Raw genomic sequence first — 26782 nt, forward strand, 5'->3', positions numbered from 1 at the left:
CAGTGCCGAGGCTGAGCTTTGTTTGCTCGCACACACAGTGAGCATATGGGCTTATGCTGGTGGATTGTCTCTCTTGCTCTGTATTTTGCAGTGTGCACCTTGGCCATGACAAAAACCTCTGGCTCATCAGAGCACTTTATATAGAAGGTCCCTATCATTTTCTGCCCCCTTCACCATCTCGTAACAGTAGCTACAGCAGGCAAAAGAAACTAATGCAGTTGTCACAGCCAGAGCAGTAAAGGATATGAATCATTCTCAGCACAAACTTGGTTTCTTTCTACCACTGAACACCTTAAGAAACACAAGAAACCAGCAAGAGCCTTTCTTTAAATTGATACTTCCGATGTTCACGCTTCCTCTGTCATATATATGCACCTTTTCACCGCAGCTCCTGAGACACAGATGCAATTTGGGTGCCCTTGAGCAGGGTGATGGAGCAGAGTAACTCCTCGGCCCTTTGCTTTCAGGTCTGTGACCACCGAAGTCCCTCAGTGCTGCCCAATCTCACACCTCATGAGCTCCAAGGACTTCAGAGTCACGGCAGAGACAGGTGACAGATTGTCTGCTCATATTTCTGATACGCATTCCTGCGTCTTTTCTTCTGAAGCAGAAAAAGTTAAGTATGTGGTGTGCTGGGACTTTTAACATATTGATGATGGTATAATAAAAAACCAAATGTGGCTGAGAAAAGCTTAGGGTGAGATGTACACCCTGTTGCTCCTCATCAGATACTGGCTCTGAAACATCTCTCCTCGCTGTATGATGCCTATCTACACCTTAACAAAGCCATTCCTTCCACAAAGTGTGACTCAATTTTTTTGGTGAGATTGGACTATCTCTTCATTTAAACATAGGGGATGCTATTCATTGCTGAGTGCCATTTTTTCCTGGGTAGATTAACCCTCTTGTTAAATATGTGTTAAGATCAAATGTGTTGGTTTAATGGCTGATAAAAGCTCTATCATGGGAATGTACCTTGTTTTTTTGGTTGAAACAAATTAGATTAGCCTATTGATTTTTTTTTCATTTCTAGTATAGATATTCCCATAAAAGAGGCTTTCTGGTTTTAATGACCTGGTGTGGAAGTGCCTTCTTCCAGGCACCATGTGAGTCCTGCAGAGTTTCTCTATACATCTTCTCCCTTTGCAGACATTGTTTCTGCTGCTAGATCTTCCTTCCACTAACAAGACCATTGATGGTGGATTGGTGGACACCTGGACACCACAAGACTTCCCTGTCACGGTGGTCCAAGCAACGTGAAATGAGAAAGGCCAGTAGTTCCTCTTGCATTGGGCATCAAACTGCTGAGCTTCCTCTCACCAGACCTCACGCAAAGCATCCTCAGTGCAGCAAACCAAACTGGGAGTGTGAAAAAATATGGCACCTCATAACCAGAATGAAACCAAAAACCAAGAAAGCAACAGAGCCGTAGGGTTTCTTTTTTTTCTTGTCTTTTAAATCATGTTAAAAATGGGCAAGCTCAGACAAGCTGCCCTGATGGCAGAACTGTGGGGTGGGGAGGATAGTGGAAGGCATTAAAAAATCAAACCCCAAACCAAAGCCAAAATCAATTACAAGATATAAGTGTATCTATTTGGTCTCTAGTTCCCTACCATCAGTTTTCAGATTGGTGAATCATCTACCGCTCCAACAGCACAAAATGATCCTGGAGAGGTTTCTGAATAGTACAAACCATGTGATGGGTCACTTGGCTTTCTCCCTACGATGTAAGGAACAGGGTTTCACCTTTCACCCCAAAATTGCTAGCAGGTATAAGAAAAACCCCTCCCTTTTGTAATTACAGATGCTTCAGCCTTCACCTTTTTATAGAAAGCTTTGAGCTGAAATTCTGCCTTGTGGATATATTGAGGGAGTTACATATATATATGAGAAACTATATACACATATATATGTATTTGTCCAGGCTCTCCCTCCCCGCTGCTCCATTCTGTCACTTCTTTGCTAGAGGGAGGGAAAACGTCAACGTCAGTCTATCACAGAGGTTTGTCATATTTATTTTTCTCCTCCCCGGAGCACTTAGGTGATTTGTTTTGGCCCATATTCCAGCAGTTAACAGCCACCCGCAGAACTCGTCGTGAGCCCAAGCTATGCTGGGATGATATCCCAGCCTACACATGAAGGGTGACTCCTCTTCGTTTGACAGGTATGTGTGTTAAATTCTTTTGATAGCTTCAACACATTTCCCAGTGGCAGCACATGTAAATTGATCTGAGCAAAATGGAACCCTTAAGCAAATCCCTTCTGTGTTGCTATTGTTTTATGCAGTGTTATGTCATGAGACTTGCACAGAAAATAAAAGCGCTCTATTTCCATAGGAAAGCCTTCCAAAAAAACCCCCAAAAAGCATAATCTGACGTCTTGTCCTATGTGAGATAAGGAAAGTCAAACTGCATGTTTATTAGGGAAAAAAAAAACAACAAAAAACCCCCAAAACTGAAACAAACCAAAAAGAAAGAAAGAACTCAAGGGAGACTTTGTAGGAACAGTGAAGTAGTGCATAAGTCCAGGCTTTCTCCCCTTTACTTTTCTGCCAGCACCACTTCTGCCTGTTAGTTTGTTTTGTTAAGGTGCTTCAGGTCCTGCGTGGTCTTCAAGCTAAGCGGCGACCCCAAGTACTGCTTCTGTGTTGTTGCTTCCCCTGTCAAACTGTGCCGGCCATCTGGGCAGATGTTTCTCCCACGGACCCACAGAGGCGGTGTACCAGTTCCCTTCAGCACTCATCTTCTTGGTATATTTGCTCATCCAGTTCCTGGGATTCAAGGTGCTCAAGGCGGTCTGTTCGGCCACTCATAATCTCATCTGGGGTCTTCATGAACCTGCAAAACAGAGAAACAAGCGGATTTCCCAGTGGTCTCGGCTTTTACCTTCATCAAGACATTGAGGCCCCTGAGCTCTACAGCTCCCCAAATCATCTTTGCTGTATCCTCCCAATCCTGCCAATGACTTAGTATTTCCCATCTTCTCCTCAGCCTGCTGGTATCTTCCCTTCTCCATACCTGGAAAGGAAACCAAAAAAATCACAGGCATTTACCCCTGCTCCTTGAAAGTCCTAATTTGAACCAAACCCTATAGTCTTCCAAAGAATGATATTTACTACTTCTCCCTCATTTGTTCGCTGTTGTCATATAAAATGATTGTATGCCACAGGTACACTCATCTGTGGTGTCTGGTGACAGAGACATTAAAGACCTTTATGGCCAGCATGTTTCAAAGCAAAAGCGCTTGCAAGGTGAGGAGAGGCAGAGGGCTGCTGGTTTGCGCAGGCTTGTGTGTTGGTGAGTGAAGAGGAACAGGAAACACGAAAGGAACAGTGGCGGAAAAAGCCAAGGACAAAGTCAGAACAAGTTCTGGGAAATGGAAAAAGCCCTTGAAAGAAAAAGCTTGGGGGCTAAGAAACTGTGAGCAAAGACAGTCTCTTCCTGTGTGATTGCAGAAGTGCAATTGCAATGAGGCAGTATCCTCTGTAAATGAATGGCACGACTTCAAGCACTAATGTCATGATGCACTAAGTCTGTGGTGGGCTAGAAACAGAAACTGCCCCTGGGGAGGCAGGGCAGCAGTAGGAAACGGGGAAGGACATCCACAAGCCTGCAGATCATGTCTGCAGTCTTGATCGTCGCCAGGACGCTGCCGTGTACCACTGCTCAGAGACAGCACGGAAAAGCTCTGCTTTTTCTTTCTGAATTTAATGGCGTGGGAAGAGAGACTGGCACAGGAAGGATGGAATCCTAGTTTAAACAGAAATCACTTTGCTAACTCCTAAGTACTTCTAGAGAAATTAGGATGGAAGTTGTTTATGCTGGAAGTGTTACAAAATTTCGCAGTCTTTCATTAACGATGCACTGACTAACATTCAGCAGTACAAAATGTGTTAATCAGAGGAGCTGATGTTATTTCAGGTTGATGGTATGCTCCGTATCCTTACCCCAGTGAAAACAAAACCAACCGACAGGAGCCTCGTTACTATCAATGACCCAGAAAAATCACTGCTGAAGCTCATGGGCAAGACTTGCCCCTTCTTCTGCCTCTGAGGTTATAAAGCTGAGGGCTTTCCATCTGAAAAATGTGGAGTCTCTCAGCAAACACATAGCACAGCCTAGAACTAACCTTTTGCCACCCCTTCTAATTTTGGAAATCATGTGCACATATGCATTTAGGAAAAAAAAAAAAAGGCTGTGACTCACTGCTGTGTCACTCCCATTTGTATGCTGGAAGAACGCTGCTGATCTAAATGGTGTTACGGTGGTGAAAAACTTGCATACAGAAGTGGTGAATCAGTCCCTGGCTACACAATGAAAACGCACCAAAGCCCACGGGCCAGGCTGTGCCCTGATTTAAACCCTCTGCTTGTCTTGTTGATCTTGCATGAGGTTGAAATCAAAACAGAGAGTGATCCCACTACCCTCCCTGCCTTCTCTCTGCCCTGGTTCCCAAACCATGTGGAAACGGGCTGATGTGAACCGCACTGCAGTGCTTTGGGTAGTCTTTCTGGTCTGTGTTTTAAGTCATGTCAATAAACTCAAAGCATAGGTATTTGTACTAGCATTTGATTAAATTAAAAAACAAAAACAAAACACACAACAATCCAGAACTAGAAGCTAATGAAAAAACAGTATCTGTGATCTCTTCTGTTGCAGGAAACACTTAAGCAACCTATTAGAAATCCCTTCTCTGACTCCATTTTACTTAAAGTTCTGTAAAGATATTTGCAGATGACAACTGCCTGTATGTTACTTATAAAAACGCATTTCCTATTATTTCTGTGCTTGCGAGAAATAGCCAAGAAAGGCACATTAATGCCTTGATTTTTTGCAGCTGTTCTTCTTTTTCTCTTCAGATATAAATAGGTCTAAGAAAACAACATCAATAAGTTTTTATTGGGAATTGTGCAAAAAAATGCTTTGTTGTTCTTTTTTTTTTCCAGTTTCCGAAGGAAATGAGGCTTATACGCTCGTGCTTTATGCTCCCTGGTGACCTTGAATCTGTTGGTCAATTTTGAGCAAGACTGACAAAGGAACTGAGGTGCCCAAGGGTATTAAGTTTCTACAGTTTGGAGAAAATTGGCAGGCTGGTTGAGAAGAGATGGACTCCTGTTTGCCAGTACCACCACCAAAGGAGAGGCTCCAAGATAAGCACATTCACCGTTCAGCATCACAGAATTCCCCTGGGGCAGCGCAGTCTTCACACAAGGCCACAGCAATCCAGGCTGCCTGCCTTGGTACTGCTGCTGATGGACCAACCTTTTTTTTTTATCTTTCCGCAAAAAAAATTAAAGTTACGCAGTGGATTTTGCTTGTGATTCCTTCTTTCCTTCACTTTCCTTCCCCCATCTAAGTCTCTTTCTAAGAGCTGACATAAACAAGACATTCTACAGAAACCTTTTCAGCTGTAGATAGTTTGAGTGCTAATGCAGTTCTGTTAGCTATTTAAGAAAACAAACTCCAAGACTGCCTTCCTATTGATATAATTTCCAAGCACATTACTCGATCCAGATCACTGACATCAAAGCAGTCGTTGGTCCGAGTTCAGTGCTCTGTGGGTCGGATGTATGCGCTAGGATTTGCTGGTCTTGTCTGAAGAGAACTGGAGCGCTCTCGCTCTCTGCCAGCCGCACTCAAGTTTGTACAAGAAACGCCCTGCTTTATGCTGTTTTGGGCACTATTTCCTAAATTTGTGGTTGCATCATCCAATCCGATGTGTTTAGTTTGATGAACAGCTCTTGCAGGTCCCTCCTTCCTTGAAGGCAGCACCGATGCAGACATGGTTGTCAGCAACTCTCTTCGGTGGTGCTGCGGCACTTGAGGAAATGCCTGATCCCTCCTCAGCTTTCACCAGCAGGTGTGTCTGAGATGTGAACTTGGAGTGGGTTTTCCAGCAGTTTGGCTGAGACCATGAATCATTCAGCTAAGGCGTTAAACAATAGCACAGCCTGCTTAAAGCAAGTTAAAAACCTTCTACTGACTCCACCGATCATTGAAACAGGCCCATATTTTTGTAAATTGGTGCAATTGCCTTGAAAGCTGCGAAACACTGGTCTAGACAGTTTTTACGAATATAAGCCCATTGCCACCTGTGTTATGGTTGTGGCAATGAGGTATCCCACACACAATTCCACTCTTCACCTTCAAAAACTAATTGTCTCTAGAAAGGAATGGCAAAGAAATGAAAAAATTACCTGAACAAAAGCCTTTGTCCTGGCTCCTTCCGGATAATATTTAGTTTGTAGTAGTGGCGTAGGGCTCTGGACATTTTCTCATAAGTCATATTTGTTCTGTTCTGTTTTTTTCAAAAGAAAAAGGAAAAACATGGTGAGATGATTCATTAAAACCTTCCTAAGCCCCAAAAGGAGTTGCAGAATTATCACAGCTAGCTAAAGCAACCAGGTCAGTTCAAGAAATTACATGTTTCACTCTTCTGCTATTTGCAGGCCCATCCTGCCCCTCCAGCCTTCATCACCAAATTTTTATGGGTCTTTTTTAATACAGGGCAATTTAGACAAGAAAGTATAACAAAAATTCCAAGTGAGGTTTTACTATGGTTTCCTGGATGACAGATAACAAAAGGCTTCATCAACCACAAGAGGAGACATCAGATGGAGGGAGATGCTCATGCCAAGCGGCATGTGACAAGCCTGTTCTTAATGAAACCACCTTATGTAAAAACATAAGATCAGTGGCTAACAGACTGAATCTGTCAGCAATCCCTGCTAAGAGCAGGTTCCTTCGGGATTCCCCCCCATTAACTAGTTAATGCTTACACAGCACTGTGGAGGCTGAGAGCCAGTTTCTCTTCTTGTTATACAGGTGCAAATCAAGAAGCCCATGAGGTGGTACATCTGCTTCTGTGACAGAGTCTGCCTCTCATTTTGGGCACTGCTGACCCCAAAGGCCAGAGCACTGTGGGGTGACTGAGGTATGGCCCCACTGAGGCTGAGTGTCAAAAGACAGAAGTGATGAGCACTGGCAGAGTTGTATGTGGGCAGCCCCCATAGTACTGACTTGGGGTAGCAGGATCAGTCCCTTAGGCTATGTCTACACAAAGAGCATTTTTCTGGCACAAGGAGCACTGGTTACTATGCTGGCAAAGAAAATTCAAGCAGAGAGACAGCAATGTGGGCAAAGCCGTGTTTGCAGGAGTATAAAGCAGCCGCCTTGCCAGGGGCAAAACATGCCAAACTAGTAGAAGCATGCTTTTCATCTGTGAGCCTCCATGTTAGGAGTGTGGTTTGGCACAGCTCTGTCAGCTCAAGATCAGGCAGAAGTCTGTAGTGTCGACCTGGCTTTATTAAATGAGACTGATCCGCCTGTCTAAAACACTCCCTAAAAGCAGACCTCCTCCATTTGCCCTGACTGCAACTGCTCTGCTAAGGGAGGCCACATAGAGACCTCCTGTGGCAATTAAACACTAACAAGGACAATGTTTCCTCTGCAAAACCTAGACTCTCCTCATCAGGATGCCCCCTGAAATACTATGTGTGCTTTGTCCACATGCTAAAAGGCCACTGCATTTCCCAAGTGGTCTGAAATAGCTTCCGTTTTAGACACACAAGACATGATGGCAAGGCCCAATTATTAGCACAGGGGCTGGGAAGGGCAGAACTCGTCATTCCCAGTGTTGCAACCCAAGACCTCTAAGACAGGTGTTAATGTGAGCATTGAGTCACATGAGAAAATCTTGACCTCATCAAGATTATAGGCTATGTATACTGCTATACAGAATCACAGAATAGTTGAGGTTGGAAGACACCTCCGGGGATCACCTAGTCTTGTCTCTCTGCTCAAAGCAGGGTCAGCTGGAGATGGTTTCTCCAGATTGTGTCCAGTTGGGTTTTGAACATCTCCAAGAATGGAGACTCAACAATTTCCACTGGGCAACCTGCTCCAGTGTCTCACCACCTTCCTAGTAAAATGGTCTCACACCTGGGGTGTCATGAAATGTAACAAAGGGAAATGACGTCCCTGGGTGATTCCTGCTCAGGTCAGGAACTTTACATTGCCTCTTGTTAAGTTTCATTAAATTCTCGTCAGCCCATTTCTCCACCATGTCCAAGTCCCTCTGGATGGCAGCACAACCCTCTGGTCTATCAGCCACTCCTCCCAGTTTTGTATTGCCTGAGAACTTTCTGAGGGTGTGCTCTGTCCCATCACCCAGGTCATTAATGAACATGTTAAACAGTATTGGCTCCAGAAGCAATCCTCAGTGTAACATCACTACTAGTGACTGGACTTCGTGCTGTTGATCACAACTTTTTCAGCCCAGCAGTTGAGCCATTTTTAAATCTGCCTAACTGTTTTCTTGTCTAGGTAATACTTCCTTAGTTTGTCTATGAGGATATTTTGGGAGACAGTCTCAAAAGCCTTTCTAAAGGCAAGATAAACTACATCTACTGTTCTCCCTGCATGCATCAAGCTAACAATTTTATCATAGATGGATATCAAGGTGGTCAAGCACTGATTTCCCTTTTGTAAATCTATGCTGACTACTCATATGCTTGTATGAATATATTCATATGCTCGTATGAATACACCCATATGCATATATTCATATAGATCTATCTGTTCAGACTGGATATTAGGAAATATTTATTCACAGAAAGGGTTGTCAGGCAGTGGAACAGGCTGCCCAGGGAAGTGGTGGAGTCACCATCCCTGAAAGTGTTTAAAAGACACATAGATGAGGCTCTTAGGGAGGTGGTTTAGTGCTAGAGTCAGGTTATGGTTAGACTCGATGATCTTGAGGGTCTCTTCCAACCAAAATGGTTCTATGGTTCTATGATTCCATGTACACACCCAGCCTCAAACTGCAAAAATCAGTAACTGCTTTCCAGAGAACAAAACAGAATTTCCCTCTTAAAAGGAAATACATAATCCTGCAGCATTTGGTGTCTGCCACAGGACAGCAGGTGAAAACTGAATATTGGTGCAGTCAGGAACACAGACAGAAAGCTCCTGCTAAGATGTAGTATACAGCTCCTGGTAGACGACATCTAACCAGAACATCCTTACATCAGGTTTCAGGAAGAAATGAGATGCCTTGAGAGAGAAGGACCGTTAATTCTTGCATTCCTTGTAATTTTATAATTAAATGCATTTATAACTACATGTCTTTAAACCAAACCAACAGGTTCTCTACATGAAGGATAGGTTTTAGTGCTTGAGGCTGGATGCTTTATACTTCTAATGTGCATAGAACCAAAGATTACAACTTTCCAGCAGTGGTTTATACGCACGTGCTTTCTTCCTTTTTCCCCTGTTTATAAGTGACTCCTGTGATGTTACAAGAGGTGAAGTACCGTAGGAGGAAAATTGTATAGCTTCCTTACCTTGTGGTTTCCCCACAGCCGGGCCAGCCCGTTGGGATCCACTATGCGAAATATTTTGGATTCCTTGTCTTCCCATCGGATGAAATTTTCGTACCGGCTGTCAGAAAGCAGCTGATAAACATAATCCCAAAGCAACCTACAGTCTGTGAAGAGAGAAGCAAGGCAATATTGACTTTTTACCTCGGGATTAATTCTGGAAACTTTTTGGTGGATGTGCAGTGAAAGGACAGTTGGGATCACGGCTGAAACAGCTGCTGCAATGTGAAAGGCAAATGGCTTTGTTGGTTTCGACCGATGTTTGCAAAATGTACTTGAATACACAGTTGCTTCTGATGAGTCCTAGTCCTTCTGACACTGACAGAGCACCTTTATCACATTAAAAGATGTGTGAGATGACCTGCTGATCTCAGTTGTGTGTTTATTATTGCACTGATGCCCACAAACCTACCCCTGTTAACCCTGATATTGTTGCTGGCTGTTTCAGCGAAGAAATCAAGAATCCTGCAACCTGCTCTTCCTGCTTGAGGCTGCCCCTTCCTGTGATAACATGAGGGGTCTAAAGCATGGGCAATGTTACAGCTTTGCTTTGCATACCCTATGTAATATAAAATAGACACCTTCTACCATCTTTGCATTTGCTTTTTATTTTACTTTTTAAGGTTCCTGAAAAAAACCCCAAGTATTATAATTACTTGAGTGCTATTGAGAAGTTAAATACTTTCTATTTGGATAATTGAATTCAAATTTCCTCTTGGCAAACACTCCTTAGGTCGCTAATTAAAGGACTAACAGATACTTAGGTTTTAGTTTAGTGTTTTTCAGTTTCATGGCAGTCTCTTGAGACTGAGGAAGCCAAGAGCGGAGCTGCTCCTGCTTCCTGCTTGCAATGTGTGTGTGCACAGCGCAGCATAATAACTGGCAACTATGAAATATGGAAAGTGAATTGCACAGAGCTGGGGGTTCTGCTGCTGTCAGAAACAACAGGGATTTTACAGTTCAACTGTCCAGATCCCTAAGATGGCTGTACGGTTTCATTTTACTTTGAAAGCAAAACCAATCTCTGAGAGGTGTCTTGTTAGAGTGGTTAAAGTGCAGGCAACCAAAGACATCTGGCTTGTAGGTGCTAAAATGGATTCTTGTCAGCCTGTCTTTCTATTCTTGTCTGTCTGAGGTTGATATGTGTTACAATAGGGATGATAATGTGTTCATCATTATGAGAACACAAAATGATTTTTGAAAAGGCATACGAATAACTCATTTAATGAGCACACCTGAAATGGTTAGAGATATTAACATTATTGATGATATTTCCCATTTGTGATGTCAACAGTATCTCTGAAACCTGGACTGTCTCTAAACCCAGAGCTCAGTTTGCCAGTGCCTTTACTATAGACTTTCCCTACCAGACCTATGGAAAACAAAGCAGTGCATTCTCAAGAGATGAAATGTGGCAAAAATTGCAGGTTTCTATTCTAGCTGAAACCTATCCCAATGGTCACCTCATCCGTGACATCTACAAGAAACAGGCAGTCAGATTTTCTGGTTGGAAAAAAAATATTTTCATTCTCATTTTGCACAGAAAAATGACCATTTGCATTTGAAATGTTTCTGGGCTTTGATTTAAAAAATGAAACCGATTTCCTTTTCTTTTTCATTCGTGGAGGTGAATGTGATAGCTTCCTCCACCTCGCCCAGAATAATGTACCTGCAGCTGGGACCAGGACAGAAAACAATTCTCTTTCGCATGTATTTGCCAAAGATCAGCCTAAGTGGGTCTCTTCTTGGCACATGGATGCAGAGAAGCCTTCTTTTCCCTGTCCCCCACCCCAAGTTGCACACATAGCCCAGCTGCCTACCCCATAGCTGCAAAGTACAAGCGGCCTCCCCTGGACTCCATGGCAGCTCTGTAGAAGAGTATGAAACTGAAAGTCTCAGACCGAAATTTAAATTTCTGCCATCTTTCCTCTCACAAATTCACAAAAGCCAGTTCTTCCATCACCTTTCCATCAATAATTTTTCACACACACATATACTTAGTCTCTTAGACACACATATCTTAGAAAAAAATCTTTTTACACTTAATTTAAGGGAGAACATATTGCTCTACTGGTTTGTGCCTTTCAGCAATGGGAGGTGCTCAGGTAATAGCGTAGTAACGGTCACATAAGTGGTTCCTTGACACACATGCAATTCATTCTCAAACTCTTTCAATGAAATACTGTACAGAAAATGATTTTTAGTGCAAGAATCTTAATCAAAACAAAAAACAGCCTAAAATTTTAACTATATTTTTTCCTCCTTTCCTTCAATTCCCCTAGCTCTGACTCCCCAGGGCATATTTTACCACTTGATCAGAGCTGGTAATACTGCTGCTTTCCAAAAACTAACATTTTTTTAATCATCATCCTGTGTAACCTGGTGGGAGCATTTTCAAATCAGAAAACGTTCACTTATGTGATATTTCTCAGGTAAAAAGAGACACTTGTTGGTCAAGGCAGGAATTTATCAGAAACCTATGAGAAGAAAACCAGAGCTTTTGGACTGTGCTGGAAGTTTGCTGAGGTGGTTGGTTGGTGTATGGCCCCATCGGTAGAGCACTGCAGGAATTTGGTGTCCCAGTGTTGGTCATTTGGTTTTTCCTATGCCACTATGGAGTGTCTGGGTGTTTGGGGAAAAACCGGAAGACAAGAGGTTCTACTTAAATATGAGAGGAAACTTCTTCATGGTGAGGGTGACGGAGCACTGGAACAGGATGCCCAGAGGGGTTGTGGAGTCTCCTTCTCTGGAGACATTCAAAACCCGCCTGGACACCTTCCTGTGTGACCTCATCCAGGTGTTCCTGCTCCGGCAGGGGGATTGGAACAGATGATTTTTTGAGGTCCCTTCCAATTCCTAACATTCTGTGACTCTGTGATTCTGTCTGTTCCCAGGGTCTGCTGGAGGGATGTCGCTCCCGCAGAGACAACTCAGTGTCAGGCTCTCTCATATTCTTGAACAAGCAGCTCGAGGCAGACACCCTCTGATTATAGGAACTTACAGCTAATACTTACAGTTCTACAGATATATGATTTACCCTAAACTTTACTTTCACCTCATTATTTGCAATAAGCAATGTTATATTTAATCAGTAGTATACTGCTGTATCTATGGTCTAGAAAATTTCCAAGTGTATAAGTCCAAATCTTACTGATGGGGATGGCAGATCCCTAATATCGTCTCTAAAGTGGTCCCTGGAAGAGTTTCAAGGAGCTGACGGTTCTTTGACAGCTGACTGGAATTGCACATGCAATGTATATTGTACTGCGCCAGGGCTGCACATTCACCTCAGTGCAGCCAGCAAGTAAATTCTAGTCAAACCTAATGGCTTTGGTTATTTTCCACTGGTTATCATTACCTGCCCCCCCACATACACTGTGCCCATCTCCTTCACAAAAAAAAACCCCAAGAAAGCACAAAAAATTCAGATCAAGATGTCTGGGTGGCAAATTATTTGACTAACAACAGAGCTTCAGACTCTGAGAAAATGTAGGATTCGAGTGCAGATTTGTTTTTTGTTGTTCATTTAATTTTTAGAATGGATTCAGGCTAAGGTTGAATATGAATATTCCTCGAATGAGAAGAACTCAGATCTGCATCTTGAGATCTTCACAATAAAAGTACCAAATGATCAAGGCCCCATCCCATATTCTAAACTGACTGAGCTGCTCAGACTTGCAGAGGTATTTAGTAGGCTGGTGGAATTTGCAAAGAAACTCAACCACCCAAGTATCTTAGACCTCTAAATCTCTGCTTCAACAAGAAATTGAAAAATCTTTAAAATTCTGCTAAGCTCCTACAACCACTTAAAAACTCGTCTTCAAAAGCTATACTTGTCTGTCAGCATATTTAGACATATGACCGAGTTGTGATAATTTAATGATCTGGCATGCATCAATGCAACTGTAGCAACTGTGTCTCAGGCCACTGCAAATAGGAAATAAAAAGCACTAGCTTTAAACACCAGTAGAAAAGATTTAGGGTCACTCATTATTTCTCACCTCTGCTGAGAGCTGTGAGTGTGCACATTGTTAGTTATCATGGACCAGCTGATGCTTGGCACCCCAATTTAGTTAAATGTCTGAGCTCTGTTTGCAGAGTACCTAAATCAGTTTGCCTTCTTTTGAGTTTCACATGGGAGGCCTTCAGGAATTCGAGCACAGGCACTCAGGTTTTTTTTTGGTTTTAACCACAAATCATTTACATCCTGGGTATCTTTCTCCACAGACTGCATGGTAAAAAAATATGAGGTTCTGGAGGGGCATCCTTGACTGATAGATGAGCAACAACTAGATAATCTACCATTATTAGGCCAGTAGAGATCATCTTTAATAGGACAGTAGAGACTACAGGTCAAAGACAACCTGGTAACTCTTATTGAGTGTAATGAATCTGGAGTATAGTAGAGCCCATCTGGAGTAAACTGCAGCCTATTAAACCAGTGTAAACCCAAGAAGAGGCAATGCTAGAAAATGCTATTAAAAGGAGCCTCTCCACTGAGAAAAGAGGCACCTCCACAGAAGGCTGGTGAAGACAATACAGAAAGTAGTACCCTCCAGGAAGGTCAAAGCTGTTACATGTATTTTTGGGAAGGATGGAGAAACAGAGAGAGCCACTTGTATGTGGATGGTTGTTTTGTAAGTGTAAGTCACTCATCTGAGGCAAGTCTGGATGATGTGAATGACTCCATGAAGGCTCAGTCACTTCCTTGGCTGTCAGATGACCTCCAAAGGAGCAGTCACATGGAGGGACTCTCCACAGGGTATGTGTTGGCTAGTGAGCGATGGCAAGAAAGCACACAGATGTTGCTGAGGGTCAGGAAGTTAAAAAGTGTGGGAGATTCAACAGGGGAATTGAGTCAGGGCTGGTACCTAAATTGTTTGGGCATGCTGCAATTTCCTGCCTTTTGACTAAAATAAGCTTACTTAGAAAGCAACTATGTCTCTGTAGCACAAGGAAACATCATTTCCCGCTAACACAAATGTACCTTTTTTTTTTTAAAGTGAACTTGGATGGTTGAACTTTGTACAATTTGAAGGTGAAGGGATTTAGCTGTGGAGAGAGCTGGGGTTGAGAGGCTTTAAAGTGGTGCAGTATCAAACAACCTAGCCAAAGTGGGAAGGTGGTGAACGGGCCCAGCAACGTGACAGGGCTCTTCAAAGCAGGTATTTCCATGTCCCACCTTTTTCTCAGCTGTACTTCTGGGGAAGATTGAGCTATGTAATTAGCTGGGAATTAGGGCAAACTGCACCTTCAAATGAAGAGGCATGGCTACAACTTTCTTCCTGCAGTTATTGCTTCTAGAGGAATTTTTATAGTTATGCATAAGGTAGCAATAAGGTGTAGAGTACTTAGCTGGCTCTCACAATGTCTCCCATAAGCACTGCTCTACATGTGCAAGAGGCAGCAGTTTCACGCTCCTGTTAATAACAGCCATGACTGTACAGTCCTGAGGTTGGCAGAGCTCAAGTAAAGCCTCGGGGGCTGCCTGCCCACTCAGTCTCCTGGCTGCTGTTCGGCTGCCAGGGCTGACACCAGGCACAAGAAAAATAGGCAGCAGCACATCCCTGGAGAGGGTGAGGGAGAGGAGACAAAGCGCTTGGGATTTGCGGAGTAGGAAGAAATCTCTCACATAAACAGCAATTGCTGGCTTTAAACCCCACTGATAGCAGCAAGCTTGCCTCCTTGCTCTAATTCTAACCCCTCCTGTCAGACGGCAGAAGTGCCTGAACCTCAGCCACTCCTCCTTAGCATGGTAAAACTCAGTTTTTCTCTTCCTTGGCTGAAAAGCTCTGTTTACTCCCCACACTTATAGCACTGCTTCAGTGATGTTACAAAAAAGAGGAGACTGTAATATTGTCATTAAGAATCCCTTGTGGCAGTCAAATAGACACTGTGTGAGTGGAAGCATGTATTACGGAGTCCTCCTTTCAAATATCTTTTAAGTCTACGGGAATAGTCTTCTGAATATACACCTACAAACCACTGGCATATAAATACTTCCTAAAGGCTACATGATAGCAATACGCATATTCCTTAGAATTAAAATACCATCTCAGAATGATCTATAAATGAAACACTATGGACCTTATGGTTCTAGTATTTTGACACTTGTCCAGACATTAGGAATGACTTCTCTAGTATCATTTGGCCAAGTTAGACACAAGACTGCTAGTCTTGATGTTGCAGGAGTAAGAGGTCTTCTGTGCTCCCTTAGACTAAATAATGCTATTAACAGTGTAGACACACATATGCTTTAGACCTCTTTTGTTCAGACTGTAACATTCCCCTGTACTGCAATATTTCCTACAACACAGAGTGCATCTGAGACTCCTGTTGTTTAAGTGAGGCCCATGGTGCAGAAGCAGAGCTGGCCCTCTTCATGTATCGACGACCAAAATCCTCTCTCAACCACAGAAATGTTTTGTGAGACCCACCCACATCTTGCACTGAAGATCATTATATAAAATGCATTTGGTCTGGCTGATGACTGACTTGGAAACTAACATGGCTTCACAAAAGAAGAGCTCATGCCAAAGTAACGTTGTCATACTCCCTCTGACATCAGCTGAGGCCTTACCCCTTACTGAGTAGGTTAGCCTAAAATTTCTCCAGTATTATATCACTTGACTTAAATGGTTCTCTGATTTCTACCAGCTGAAGAGTTCTCTCAAGCTCTGGCCCCTTTGTTTTACAAGGTGATTTGTGCTTCAGCTGCATTTGTTCAAAGTGAAGCAGAGGGTGGCTGCTCACAACTGAGACAAATGAACAGAACTTTTCCCGAAGTTCTCCGGTACTCTGGTTACCGTGAGCCCACCTGAGGTGCCATTGGGATAGCTAAGGTGGTGATGCTCATGGTATCAAAATGCTGAACTAGTAAAATTCAGCTGAGAAGAAGGTCCTGATCTCCCTTCCATTTTATCCTCCCTTCCTCCTGCTGCTTACCTTGTGCTGGCTCTGTTGTCAGATTTCTCCATGAGTTGACTTAAATCAGTTAAACATAAGAAAACAAACCATGCAAAAATGGCCAGCCTGCTTTCTGCTATTTGAGAGCTGAATCTGCCTGCAGGAAGATCTAGGGAATGCTGAAGCCAGCACAAAGAAGGCAGCAAGACTATGCTGGTGGAGCAGGCAAGGATGGGGAGGTAAGAGGGAGAGGACCTAGAAGGCCTTGTGGACCTTCAGCCTACTGTCTGTGGTCATCCTCCTTGCCTGAAAAGGTCCACAAGTCTCTGAGAAGAGAACACTACTTTGGGCCATCTGGATTTGTTTAAACTGTAGCCAGAACAAAGAAATCACAAAGGTTAATGGCTATTCATTTATATGGAAAAGAAAAAAGGTTGTGAGAGAACTACTACATCCTGACTTGGTTTAGGCTTTCAATGGACATCAGCTCTAATTGCATTTTAACCACACCCGATGCTGTGCAACAGACAGAGCTTTCTGGGCAACACAAATGGACCTTTGGGCTATCTAACAGGTACATGAAACTCATCAGTCTGGCTGATGCTGTCATCTGTTCCAGGTGTATGGTGAGATCTACTCAGCTAACTTGCTCTCATCACACAAATGGAGAGGGAGGAAAAATAAAGCTGGTGCAAAGGAGAGGGAAGTTGTATGACCGGACTTTATCAGATCAGTTCTTGTATTCTTGCTGAAAGCCTTTTCTGTGGCAAAACAAAAATACGGGGAAAACAACAGACAGCACATTGACAAAAAAAGAAATGCTACAGTAGGATTACTGCTGTGTTGAGACACAATCCAGCCTCAATATCTATCTAATTCCATGACATACTGATTTTAGCAGACAAAGCTACAAGAAAAAAGTAACCAAGTCTCATGATTAAGGGTTTAAATTTCTCTGACGACTGGGAGAGCATCAATCCTGAGACGGAGAAGTCCTGCTCATCCCTATACAGTAATCCATGTCCAGATTACTGAGGGAAATGAGTTTTATTTCCATGAACTGCTGTTGGAAGCAGGATGATACAGTAAAGCCAATGTTTCTATGTGGAGAAACCTCTTGACAGACAACTGTTTGTTCAGCTCAGTAAATTCAAGCTGGGGCTGAGGAGAGAGGTTGCCAGATCGCGCTATACAACAGTTGTACATTGCTTCTGTCTTGTACCCAAATGGGAGATCAGGCAGAAGAAGAGTAGAAACCTGAAACTGTGACGCTGCAAAGAGTTGTGCTGTGAGATTGTAAAAGTAACACAGAAAGATGAGGCCAAGCTCTGTCTTTGCCAATAAAAATGTGTAAAGGGAAGCAGGACCAAAAAGGTTCATACCCCTCACGTGGTTGTAGAAACGAGCACTCAGATCACAAAGAATATGTAACAGATGGGCCAGAGACGGTTTGGTAGATGAAGACTTTGCAAGCTAAAATCTGTTGTATTAAAAAAGTCTTCCCCTCAGCCCCATCCTGTTCTCCCCCTCCCTCCCCTCCTCCCTCCCAAACAGGTATTTCCAATATTAGTTTCAAGTGTTCTTTCCCCACTCCACCACAATGGTGGAAAGCACTCTTACACTTATCTTGCTACAGAAATGTGCTTCTGATCCTCCTGTCGCTTTTCCTCACCTTTACTGCTCATGAAGGGCAATGACTAGGAAAAGGGAAAGAAATTCAACCTCTACCTGTCCACATGCACATCCTATGAACACCTCACGGTATTACAGTATCACAGCATGTTTGGGACTGGAAGGGACCTCAAAAGATCACCTAGTCCAATCCCCCTGCTGGAGCAGGAACGCCTAGGTGAGGTCGCACAGGAACATGTCCAGGCGGGTTTTGAATGTCTCCAGAGAAGGAGACTCCACAACCCCCCTGGGCAGCCTGTTCCAGTGCTCTGGCACCCTCACTGAGAAGAAGTTTTTTCTCAAATTTAAGTGGAACCTCTTGTGCTCCAGTTTGATCCCATTACCCCTTGTCCTATCATTGTTTGCCACCGAGAAGAGCCTGGCTCCATCCTCGTGGCACTCACCCTTTATATATTTATAAACATTAATGAGGTCACCCCTCAGTCTCCTCTTCTCCAAACTAAAGAGACCCAGCTCCCTCAGCCTTTCTTCATAAGGGAGATGCTCCACTCCCTTAATCATCTTTGTTGCCCTACGCTGGACCCTCTCCAGCAGCTCCCTGTCCTCACAACCACTCTGACATCAGAGAACTGGCCAAACACTTTAAAGATGGGAATTTAAGAATTAAGGATGAAGCTTTGTCTTCCAAATTGTACTTTAGAGAAGTGGGCAAAAGCAGGAGCGACTTAACTACAGCAAAGGCATTCCTAACAAGAGTAATATTTTTTGACCCTACAATGTGAGAATCTCCAGTATCTGTCACAAGCTCACTTCACCTCAGGCTTAGACTTCTCCAGTGGATTTTTTGGGTTTTGTTTTGGTTTTGTTTTGCAACAGCGGAAAATCATTGTCTGTAGGAGACTGCTGCCTAAGAACCTCACTTCTGTGCTCCACCAGTAACCTCAGAGTGCTCTGAGAGGTATGGCTGGAAGATATGGCTCCTGGTATGTTCCCAAGAAGCCCCTCCTCAAGGGACTTTGTAAGCTGTAAACTTGTGACTTCTGATAGGCCCCTTGCAGAAAACTGAAATGTGACCTCCCCTTCTTGGGCTTAGATCTCCATATTTAGACATGGCCAAACACTTAACACCCCTTCCCTTCCCTTCCCTTCCCTTCCCTTCCCTTCCCTTCCCTTCCCTTCCCTTCCCTTCCCTTCCCTTCCCTTCCCTTCCCTTCCCTTCCCTTCCCTTCCCTTCCCTTCCCACAGTAGTCTTATCAGTTTAAATGAACATAAACTGATGCAATTTTTTTATGCCACTTCTAACTGATTAGTATTAAAACCAGACTTCAATAGGTCTGTCACTGTTAATACCACAGTGTATTTTCCTGGTTTACCTATGAGGATTTAAATTGATGCAGGTTTGCTTCGTCAAAGGAAATATGAATTACTGACACAACTCTAGCCTGAAGAGTGTGCAATATACAGGGAAAATAAGGGTCGTGTTTTCATTAAAAAGCAAGTTTCTTAAAATAGTGTTTAACATCCTGCTGACCCCAGTGGAGGCTGAGGCTACTCTGAACCCACTTATCCCATCTGTCTAGCCATGGCATGCAGATCCTGCAGTACAGGAATGAGAAGGATGAAATCCAAATGACTGAGCTTTCCTATGGCTTGGTCAGTCCTGGCTTCTGAGTGGATCAGAACAAACCCTGGCTGCAATTTCTGCTCCTCTATCTGTGCAGTAAGAACGGAGGTGGCTGTAAAGCAAGACGCTTCACAGAAAATCTGCAACCACCTATGCATGCTATTGCCATTCAGCTATTGCTTGAGTGCCATTAGTTAAATTGGCAGGGAAGGCACACTTTCATGCTGAAATTAATTGTTAATGCCATGTTAAGATGACTCTCAAGGTTATAATGAAAACTTCTCCGATGAATATGAACTCTGTGAGCTTGACTCTCATCCATACTTCAGTCTCTTTATAGTAGTCTGGCTTTCCACAAGGGGCTCGAAATAGACGTGGCATATACTGCAAATGTAAAAGTGTACATGACTGCAAGGGCAAGTGATTAAACAAGGCCAGTGACATTATCATTGTCATAGGGAGTGACAGGCCATGCCTACGCCAAGATCCCCAGCTTCTTTCAAGGCTCTAACCTGTCTGTACGGGCTGCTGTCCTATGGGAAGGAGGGTCAGCTGCCTGGAAAGCAGGCCCTGAACCCCCATCACTTACAGCTTACCACGCTGAAGTGAACCACTGTTCTGGTTTTCTGTAGTTTGTCAGGCTGTCACATGTAACTGCTCAGCTGCTGAGACTGAAGGTGGGTCTTGTCACAGCTGCCTCCAGACAAAGTCTGTGTTTCACAAAAGCCCACAAGTCAGTACCATGCTGTCAAAACCTGATGGGGTCATGTCTCAGGACAGTGGCGAAGACAGCCTTGGCAGTCTCAGGCATGAATACAAGTAGGCTCCTATGGTATTAGCAATGATAGGTGCTGTCTTCAAAAAACAGAATGCCTCTAAGGAAGCATAAGACAAAAGCTAAGTCTCTATAGCTTGGTTTCTCATCCTTGGTACTCATCCTCTGCAAAGGAGGACACAGCAATCATTTTCAGTTTAGATAAGAGTTCACCACAGTAAAGCTCGTGATGCAGCTTTGGAAGGAGTGATAACAATGAATCAAAGAGCAATGTACTTCACTGAATGGAAAGTAAGCTTGAGGGCTGGTGCATACAGGGAAACCAACTGGTGTAGGCTTTTCCCAATAACAAGTGCCACAGCAGGTCTACTCAGATGTGCCTGCCCATGTAAGTGACTTTCCTGTAGAAGAAGGTTCCTACTCGCAAAGCAGTACTGTCATTCTGAAATAAAGTCACTTACCAACCACAAAATGACTACGAGGTGATTAGGTTCAAGCCTTTACTACTAAGACCCATTGTGCTGACTACTGCCTTACACATGTAGACAATTTATAACAAAAAAAGGCAAAGGCAAAGGCAAAGGCAAAGGCAAAGGCAAAGGCAAAGGCAAAGGCAAAGGCAAAGGTGGGGAGGGGAAGGGAGGGGAGGCAGAAGAGAGGGAGAGGGAGAGGAGAGCGAGAGGAGAGCGAGAGGAGAGCGAGAGGAGAGCGAGAGGAGAGGAGAGGGAGAGGAGAGCGAGAGGAGAGGGAGAGGAGAGCGAGAGGAGAGGGAGAGGAGAGCGAGAGGAGAGCGAGAGGAGGAGAAGGGAAAGGAAAAGCAAAAGGAAAAGGGAAAGGGAAAGGAAGAGGAAAACCAGACTGATTTGGGTTCAAGAATCCGAGTTATTGTCCCAGTTGTAGATGGACACAGGTGGGTAGGTTCTGCTTTTGCTTGGAGGATGTGACTGCAACATCAACACAGAAGCAGCTGTATCACAGAATTATTACAATGAGCTTTAAATGCTGCAACAGACAAAAGCAGCAACAGAGAGCTTGGTGTAAGTTATATACCCAGACTCTCGAGCTTATGGCTAGCTGGGGTTGCTGTTGTGATGAGACATCTAGTGAAGAAAAAAAAGCAAGGAAATACCAGACTGACAAGTAGTGCAGGGCATTGGTTGTTCCAATTTTAAATTGGATAATAAATTTTTTTATTAAATTGGAATGTGAGGCATCATAGCAGAAAAAAAGCTGTTAGTAGTAGCTAGAATCTGGAAATAAATTTCACCCACAATTATGAGTGGAGGACTGGTCAGATGTTGTCTTCTGATACACTAACTATACAGAAAATACAGTATAGTGCTCTCTTTCCAACACCTCTCACCAACAACTCTTGAAAACACCTTTCACCTTTGCGTGCTCTTCCTCTCTTTATAATTACCATATCTGTTTGGACAGTACACTTTTTGGTGCAGGGGCTGTAGCACAACAGAGCCTATAGACACTATATAGTGCAAACACTAAAAATCAAACAGAAGATGAAACAGCATCCCTTCTGTGAGGAGTAACTGTATCAGCTGCTTCAAAACTTTCAAATCCTAAGTTGTACTTAGTTTTTAAGTTTTATCCCCTTATTGGTATTTTACAGGCATAACTGTTCTTTGACTCCCTTCACACCCTCCCTCCCTACCACCCAACCTATGCCATTGAATAGCAACTGCACCTGTACAGCTATTTTGTACAGAAAGGAAAATAAACTAATGTGGCGTAACTGCATTTGCACAAAGGATTTTGCTGGTATATAAGTTAAAAAAGGAAATTATCATCCTACAACTTGACACAGTCATAAATGTCACATCAACACATCTGGAGCAAATGTGGGCACTGGGGCTCTGGTCCTAGTAGATAAGTCAAGGAGACACTGATGACCAAGGTACCACGTTTTGAAGTGCAGTGACTTGCAGTGTTTAAGCTGTAGATGTCTAGTGTTACAAATCTAATAGTTCAATCAGCTGAGTTTGTTTTTCTTACTCTCCTTTAAAAGAAGCTTTTCAGCTCAATTTGAAAGTAAAAATATAAATATCAGTCAATTAGCAGTTTTTTTAAGCACTATGTTTGTGAAAGATTCACTCAACTAACTCTTCGCTTCTTTTCCACTCCCACACAAGTTTATGAGAAGTGATTAAGTTTTTCAAACAAAGGAGGAGGAGAATCCCTGATCCTGTTCACCCTCCGACCTCTCTCCCCATATAAAACAACCGAATTACTATCCTTACAGAGTTTTGGGGTGGAACACCTCCCCAAGCTCAGAGCTAGCATGTAGCCTACGCCCATCGTAAGCGCTGTTCTGTGGATTTTAGTCGAATGTGAGTCATTCATAGCTAGTGCACTCTTACAGGAGACTGAATGTTCACTTTTGGCAGTTTGACTGTTTTTATATGTATTTTTATATGTGAGTAATATGTGTCTTGCTACAAATCTGTGGGGTTCAGTCTATGCCCCCATACTCTCTAGATGCATGGCCATGTGGCACATCAAGGCACTGAGGAAAGTCAGAAGCAAAGCTGGAGGTAGATCTCTTTCATGACTTTGGCAGGGTAAAAATCTTGCCTGTCCTCATTCCAACTGCAGTCAACAGTTTTATGGGCCAAACCAATAGAGTGGTAGACAAAGTGCCTCTGAACGGCTTAAACATTACCTGGCTTTTCCTCAGACACCTGAAGGGGAAGAATCAAATCTGGCAGCTCATAAAGTCAAATACAGCCCAGTTGCTAAGGTAACCCAGCTGATAAGAACAGCATACTAATTGACAACAACAGGCACAAGACTCACCTACCTGTAGATCTGCCCCCCACCAAATGCAGAGCAGAAGCAAAAGCAATCGGTAGGCTGGGGCTCTGTGGAGAAACAGCAATGCTCATCCTTCTAAGGTGCCAGTATAAATGGTACAGGTTGGCCTCAGACACGCACAGCGTAAACCTGGAGCCCAATGGGTTTTATTGAGTCCCAGCTGCAACAGGACAGGGAGTCCTTAGGGGAGTCCAGCTGCACCTGCCACTCTCCAACACCTTGCCTTTCACACCCCTGCAGTCGCTTGGTTAATATCTGTGCTGGGCAGTGCTCCAGTAAGGGGGCAGTTATACCTGTATCCCAAAGTTTGAGGGCCAGTGGTTGCTGTAGATGAGCCTTTTGGTGCCATAGAAAAAGACACTGGAGACGGAAATCTCAGGAACATGCTCAGCAGTGTATTTCCCCTCACAAGAAATGTCTAGAATTGTATTAGTGATTTTTAAGTGATGGAAACAAAAGTGAGGTGAACACCAACATATCATTAGATTAATTGGAATGTTTCTAAGCCAACCTCTGTGCAATAAAAACTAGGACGAAACCAACCCCGTGTTAGTCAGATAATTCCGTAACTTCCTCTTGCAGAGACTCCTGTGTCTTCCTTTAAGCAACTGGCAGGTTTGTGGTAAGATCTAAAATGTCAGTTCCCATTTTCCTGCATGCTAAATAGCTGAGGTGGACATGGATATCTGAAAAAAAGAGGGCATTTTTGACACCTAAATAAAGTTTTGTGGTGGAAACCTTCCTTGGTTGAAGTAAATGGCAGAGCTCCCAATGAAAGCCAAGGGGGCAGAACTTCAGGATGGCTGCAGGGAGGGTTTCTGGTGGCTGTGGCTCCTCTGGGGCTGCAGTGCACGCCTCAGCCATGACATGCTATAAAAGCCTGCCAACGCAATAACCCCTGCCTCTCCCTGTACCTTGGGGAAGTATCTTTTATGAGATATCAAAGTCCTAAAATGTATGATAACAAAACCCTCCCAGTTAGAGGTGTATGGGGAGTGGAATTTCCATTCTGCAGAAGCGTTAATTTGAGGCACCTCTCTTGATTTAAACTGCAACTGTGTTAAAAAATAGAAAAAAAAAAAACCAAAAAGGAAAGTACATCTTTTTTCCACACAGAGTGAAATCTTTGGAAACTATCTGTCAGTAACCAAGATGGACTATTTAAAAAATTCAGAGCTAAAAGTAAGCCAGAAAGACTGTCTGCTTGCTAAAGTCCAAGTTAGGAGCTGACTACCAAAAAACATTGTTGCTGCTTTGAATTAGCAGTTCCAGTGGGGAAAATTGTCCATTACACCGCTCTGCAAAACTCCTCTTCTGACATGTTTTTAATATTCTAAGTGCTGTTGTAGCTAGGTAACTATAGATGCCCGAGTTAGTAGCTTAACCCTTGACTGGTGTATTTACAGGGGTTGCAAGCCTGCCTTTAGATCATCCCAACACAATGACCTCTAGTTCTGCCCAAGTAACGGAAAAGACTTGTGCATATTGTGTTGAGAATATAGCTAAATACAATTTTAAAAATCAGCTCTAGCCATTGATGAATAATATATGGGACCTTAATGAGTAACATAAAGATACTTTATGCCTCTTGCTTTGCTAGAAAAGCGTAAAATGTCCTTAGAGGAAAAGAGAATAAGACCTTCAACTTGATTTCTTTGCTGTAAAAGAGAAAGTGCTTCAACAGTAAAACTAATATTTTGAGAAAGGATATTACATAAAAAGGTAGGAAAGATTAGTCAGCCGATGAGTAGAGGTCATTATTTTGCCTGATAGGAAGTCCAGAGGTCTATTGATCGACCTTCTGAAAACGGAGTATTTGTGGATAGCAGCAAGTGAAAACATTGTTTTCTTTCTCAGCACCAAGTAATTGAATGCTGCATTTAAAAACCAAACTCTATCTACAAGTTAACAGGTTTATGAGGCTGTGAGGTATCTTAAGTCCAGGAAGAATTCCTTTTACAATTTAAAATATCTCAGCGGTGAATTGAACATGTTTTGGAGCTCACCCCAATGTTTTAGTGTGCAGTCCATGGGGCTTCCCTAGTATCTGCTCCTCAAAGCTATCTGCCCTGAAAATCACCTGCATGCAAATAGTTAAGCCAGTAGAATGTCAAAACTCTCTTCTCACCAGTGCAAACAGATAAGTAGTTTGCTCTGCCACTGGACTACCGGTAAATATTTTCATTACCCAACCCATCAGTCTTCCTCATCCATAAAATAGAAATAATGACAGTGATTTTTAAAAAGCTCTTTTTATCAATACATCTGTATTGATGGATATTTCCAGTTTAAGAGCCAAATGTTATAATTTTATAATTTTCATGGTGTCTCTCAAATTGAAGTGGTGAGCCATGGTTGGCCAAAAGCCTCAATGTTAACTATAGGAGTGTGAGTGAAGATAAGGACATGTAGATAGAAAACAGTTTTATGCTGACAGAAAAAAGAAATGCTCTTAAAATGAAATCACTCAATGGCAAGAGCTCTAAATTGAAGGCTGTGAGATGGGGGTGAAACAGGTAGAAAGGCGTGTACTTTCTTTCTAGGGGGCCTAAGTATGCTGTCATGGAATTCAATAGCACAGATGAAGTTGACTTCAGGTATGAAACGTGGGCTGTCAATATTTTTAGTAGCAATCTGGGTTTTGTCACCTTTAAATTGGCTGTCAGCCCTTTATAGGGTCCAGCTACTGTTCACGAACCATTACAACCCAACCAGAAGAGCACTAGCTTATGCCCATAGAGCAAGTGAGGCTTGTTTATGACAAAAGGACATGGAGTACTGACGGAAGCACACTGGCAAATTTATCAGCAGAAATCTAAGATGCTCGCAGCCACTAGCTATGTAATCCCCCAAACCCTGGCCATAAAGCACTGCCCTCATCTGAACTGAATGCTCGAGTACACCTAAGATCTTTTTGGCATGAAATACCTCAGCAGCACTTTAAGACATGACACCCATGCTGGTGGGTCTAAGCAAAGCCGTGAAACTGCAAATGAAAGCAGCTAAGCATGCAAATATAGCCTGTGTATAACACTTCGAACTGCTACACATATTTTCCAAGCACCAGTCTTAGGCCCAAATATCCACGGGCTTGGGCATATGTGGGAAAGGACATGACATACTAGTTACAAGGCTGGTGTCACTGGACCCAGTGCACAATGTGCAGAAACCAAAGATTCCCAATTATGTAAGAAAACTCCTGTGTCTAAATTAAAAAATCACACCCTTACCTGCTCCCCATAATTTTTCTTATATTCTTTTCAGTCTAGGCTTCATTCTTAGGCAATGTTTCCTTCCGAAAAATAAAAAGCAACAACCCTCCTGATCTTTCAATAGTACTTTATGGAAAGGAAATATCCAGTGATGCAACCAGTAGAGTATCTTCTCTGCTACAACATTAAGTATATTTCTTAACTTGCTGAGAATAGTGTGGGTAGTAAGAATCAAAAGGAGAGAGACAAATGTCAGCCAGGCAAAAATGTCAAAAGATTAATTTCTGTAACCCATCTCTCTATTACATGAAAGGTTCATGGACCTTGTTGTGCTTGGTGTTGGAATGGATGGTGAGATATGTGCCTTTTGACTTTAAAGTGGTAAGTCTTAAGGAAACAGAAAATCTTCCTCATTAAAGCTGAGG

At 43.1% G+C, this 26782-nt stretch overlaps 1 protein-coding gene across 3 annotated transcripts in view; it reads right to left on the bottom strand.

Moving 5' to 3' along the window:
* Nucleotides 1-1884: 1884 nt before the first annotated feature.
* The window catches only part of ETV6 (ETS variant transcription factor 6), a 140283-nt gene continuing 115385 nt past the window's right edge, over nt 1885-26782 (bottom strand). For all 3 annotated transcript variants that reach the window (XM_080363706.1, XM_080363705.1, XM_080363707.1), the window contains 3 exons: nt 9344-9486; nt 6197-6297; nt 1885-2837 (listed from right to left, as the gene is read on the bottom strand). In XM_080363706.1, coding sequence (XP_080219832.1) covers nt 2732-2837; nt 6197-6297; nt 9344-9486 — 350 coding nt within the window. In that variant the 3' untranslated portion in view covers nt 1885-2731. The remainder of the gene's footprint in view (nt 2838-6196; nt 6298-9343; nt 9487-26782) is intronic.

This window comes from Nesoenas mayeri, assembly GCF_963082525.1.
Source record: "Nesoenas mayeri genome assembly, chromosome: 1".
NCBI classification, from domain to species: Eukaryota; Metazoa; Chordata; class Aves; order Columbiformes; family Columbidae; genus Nesoenas; species Nesoenas mayeri.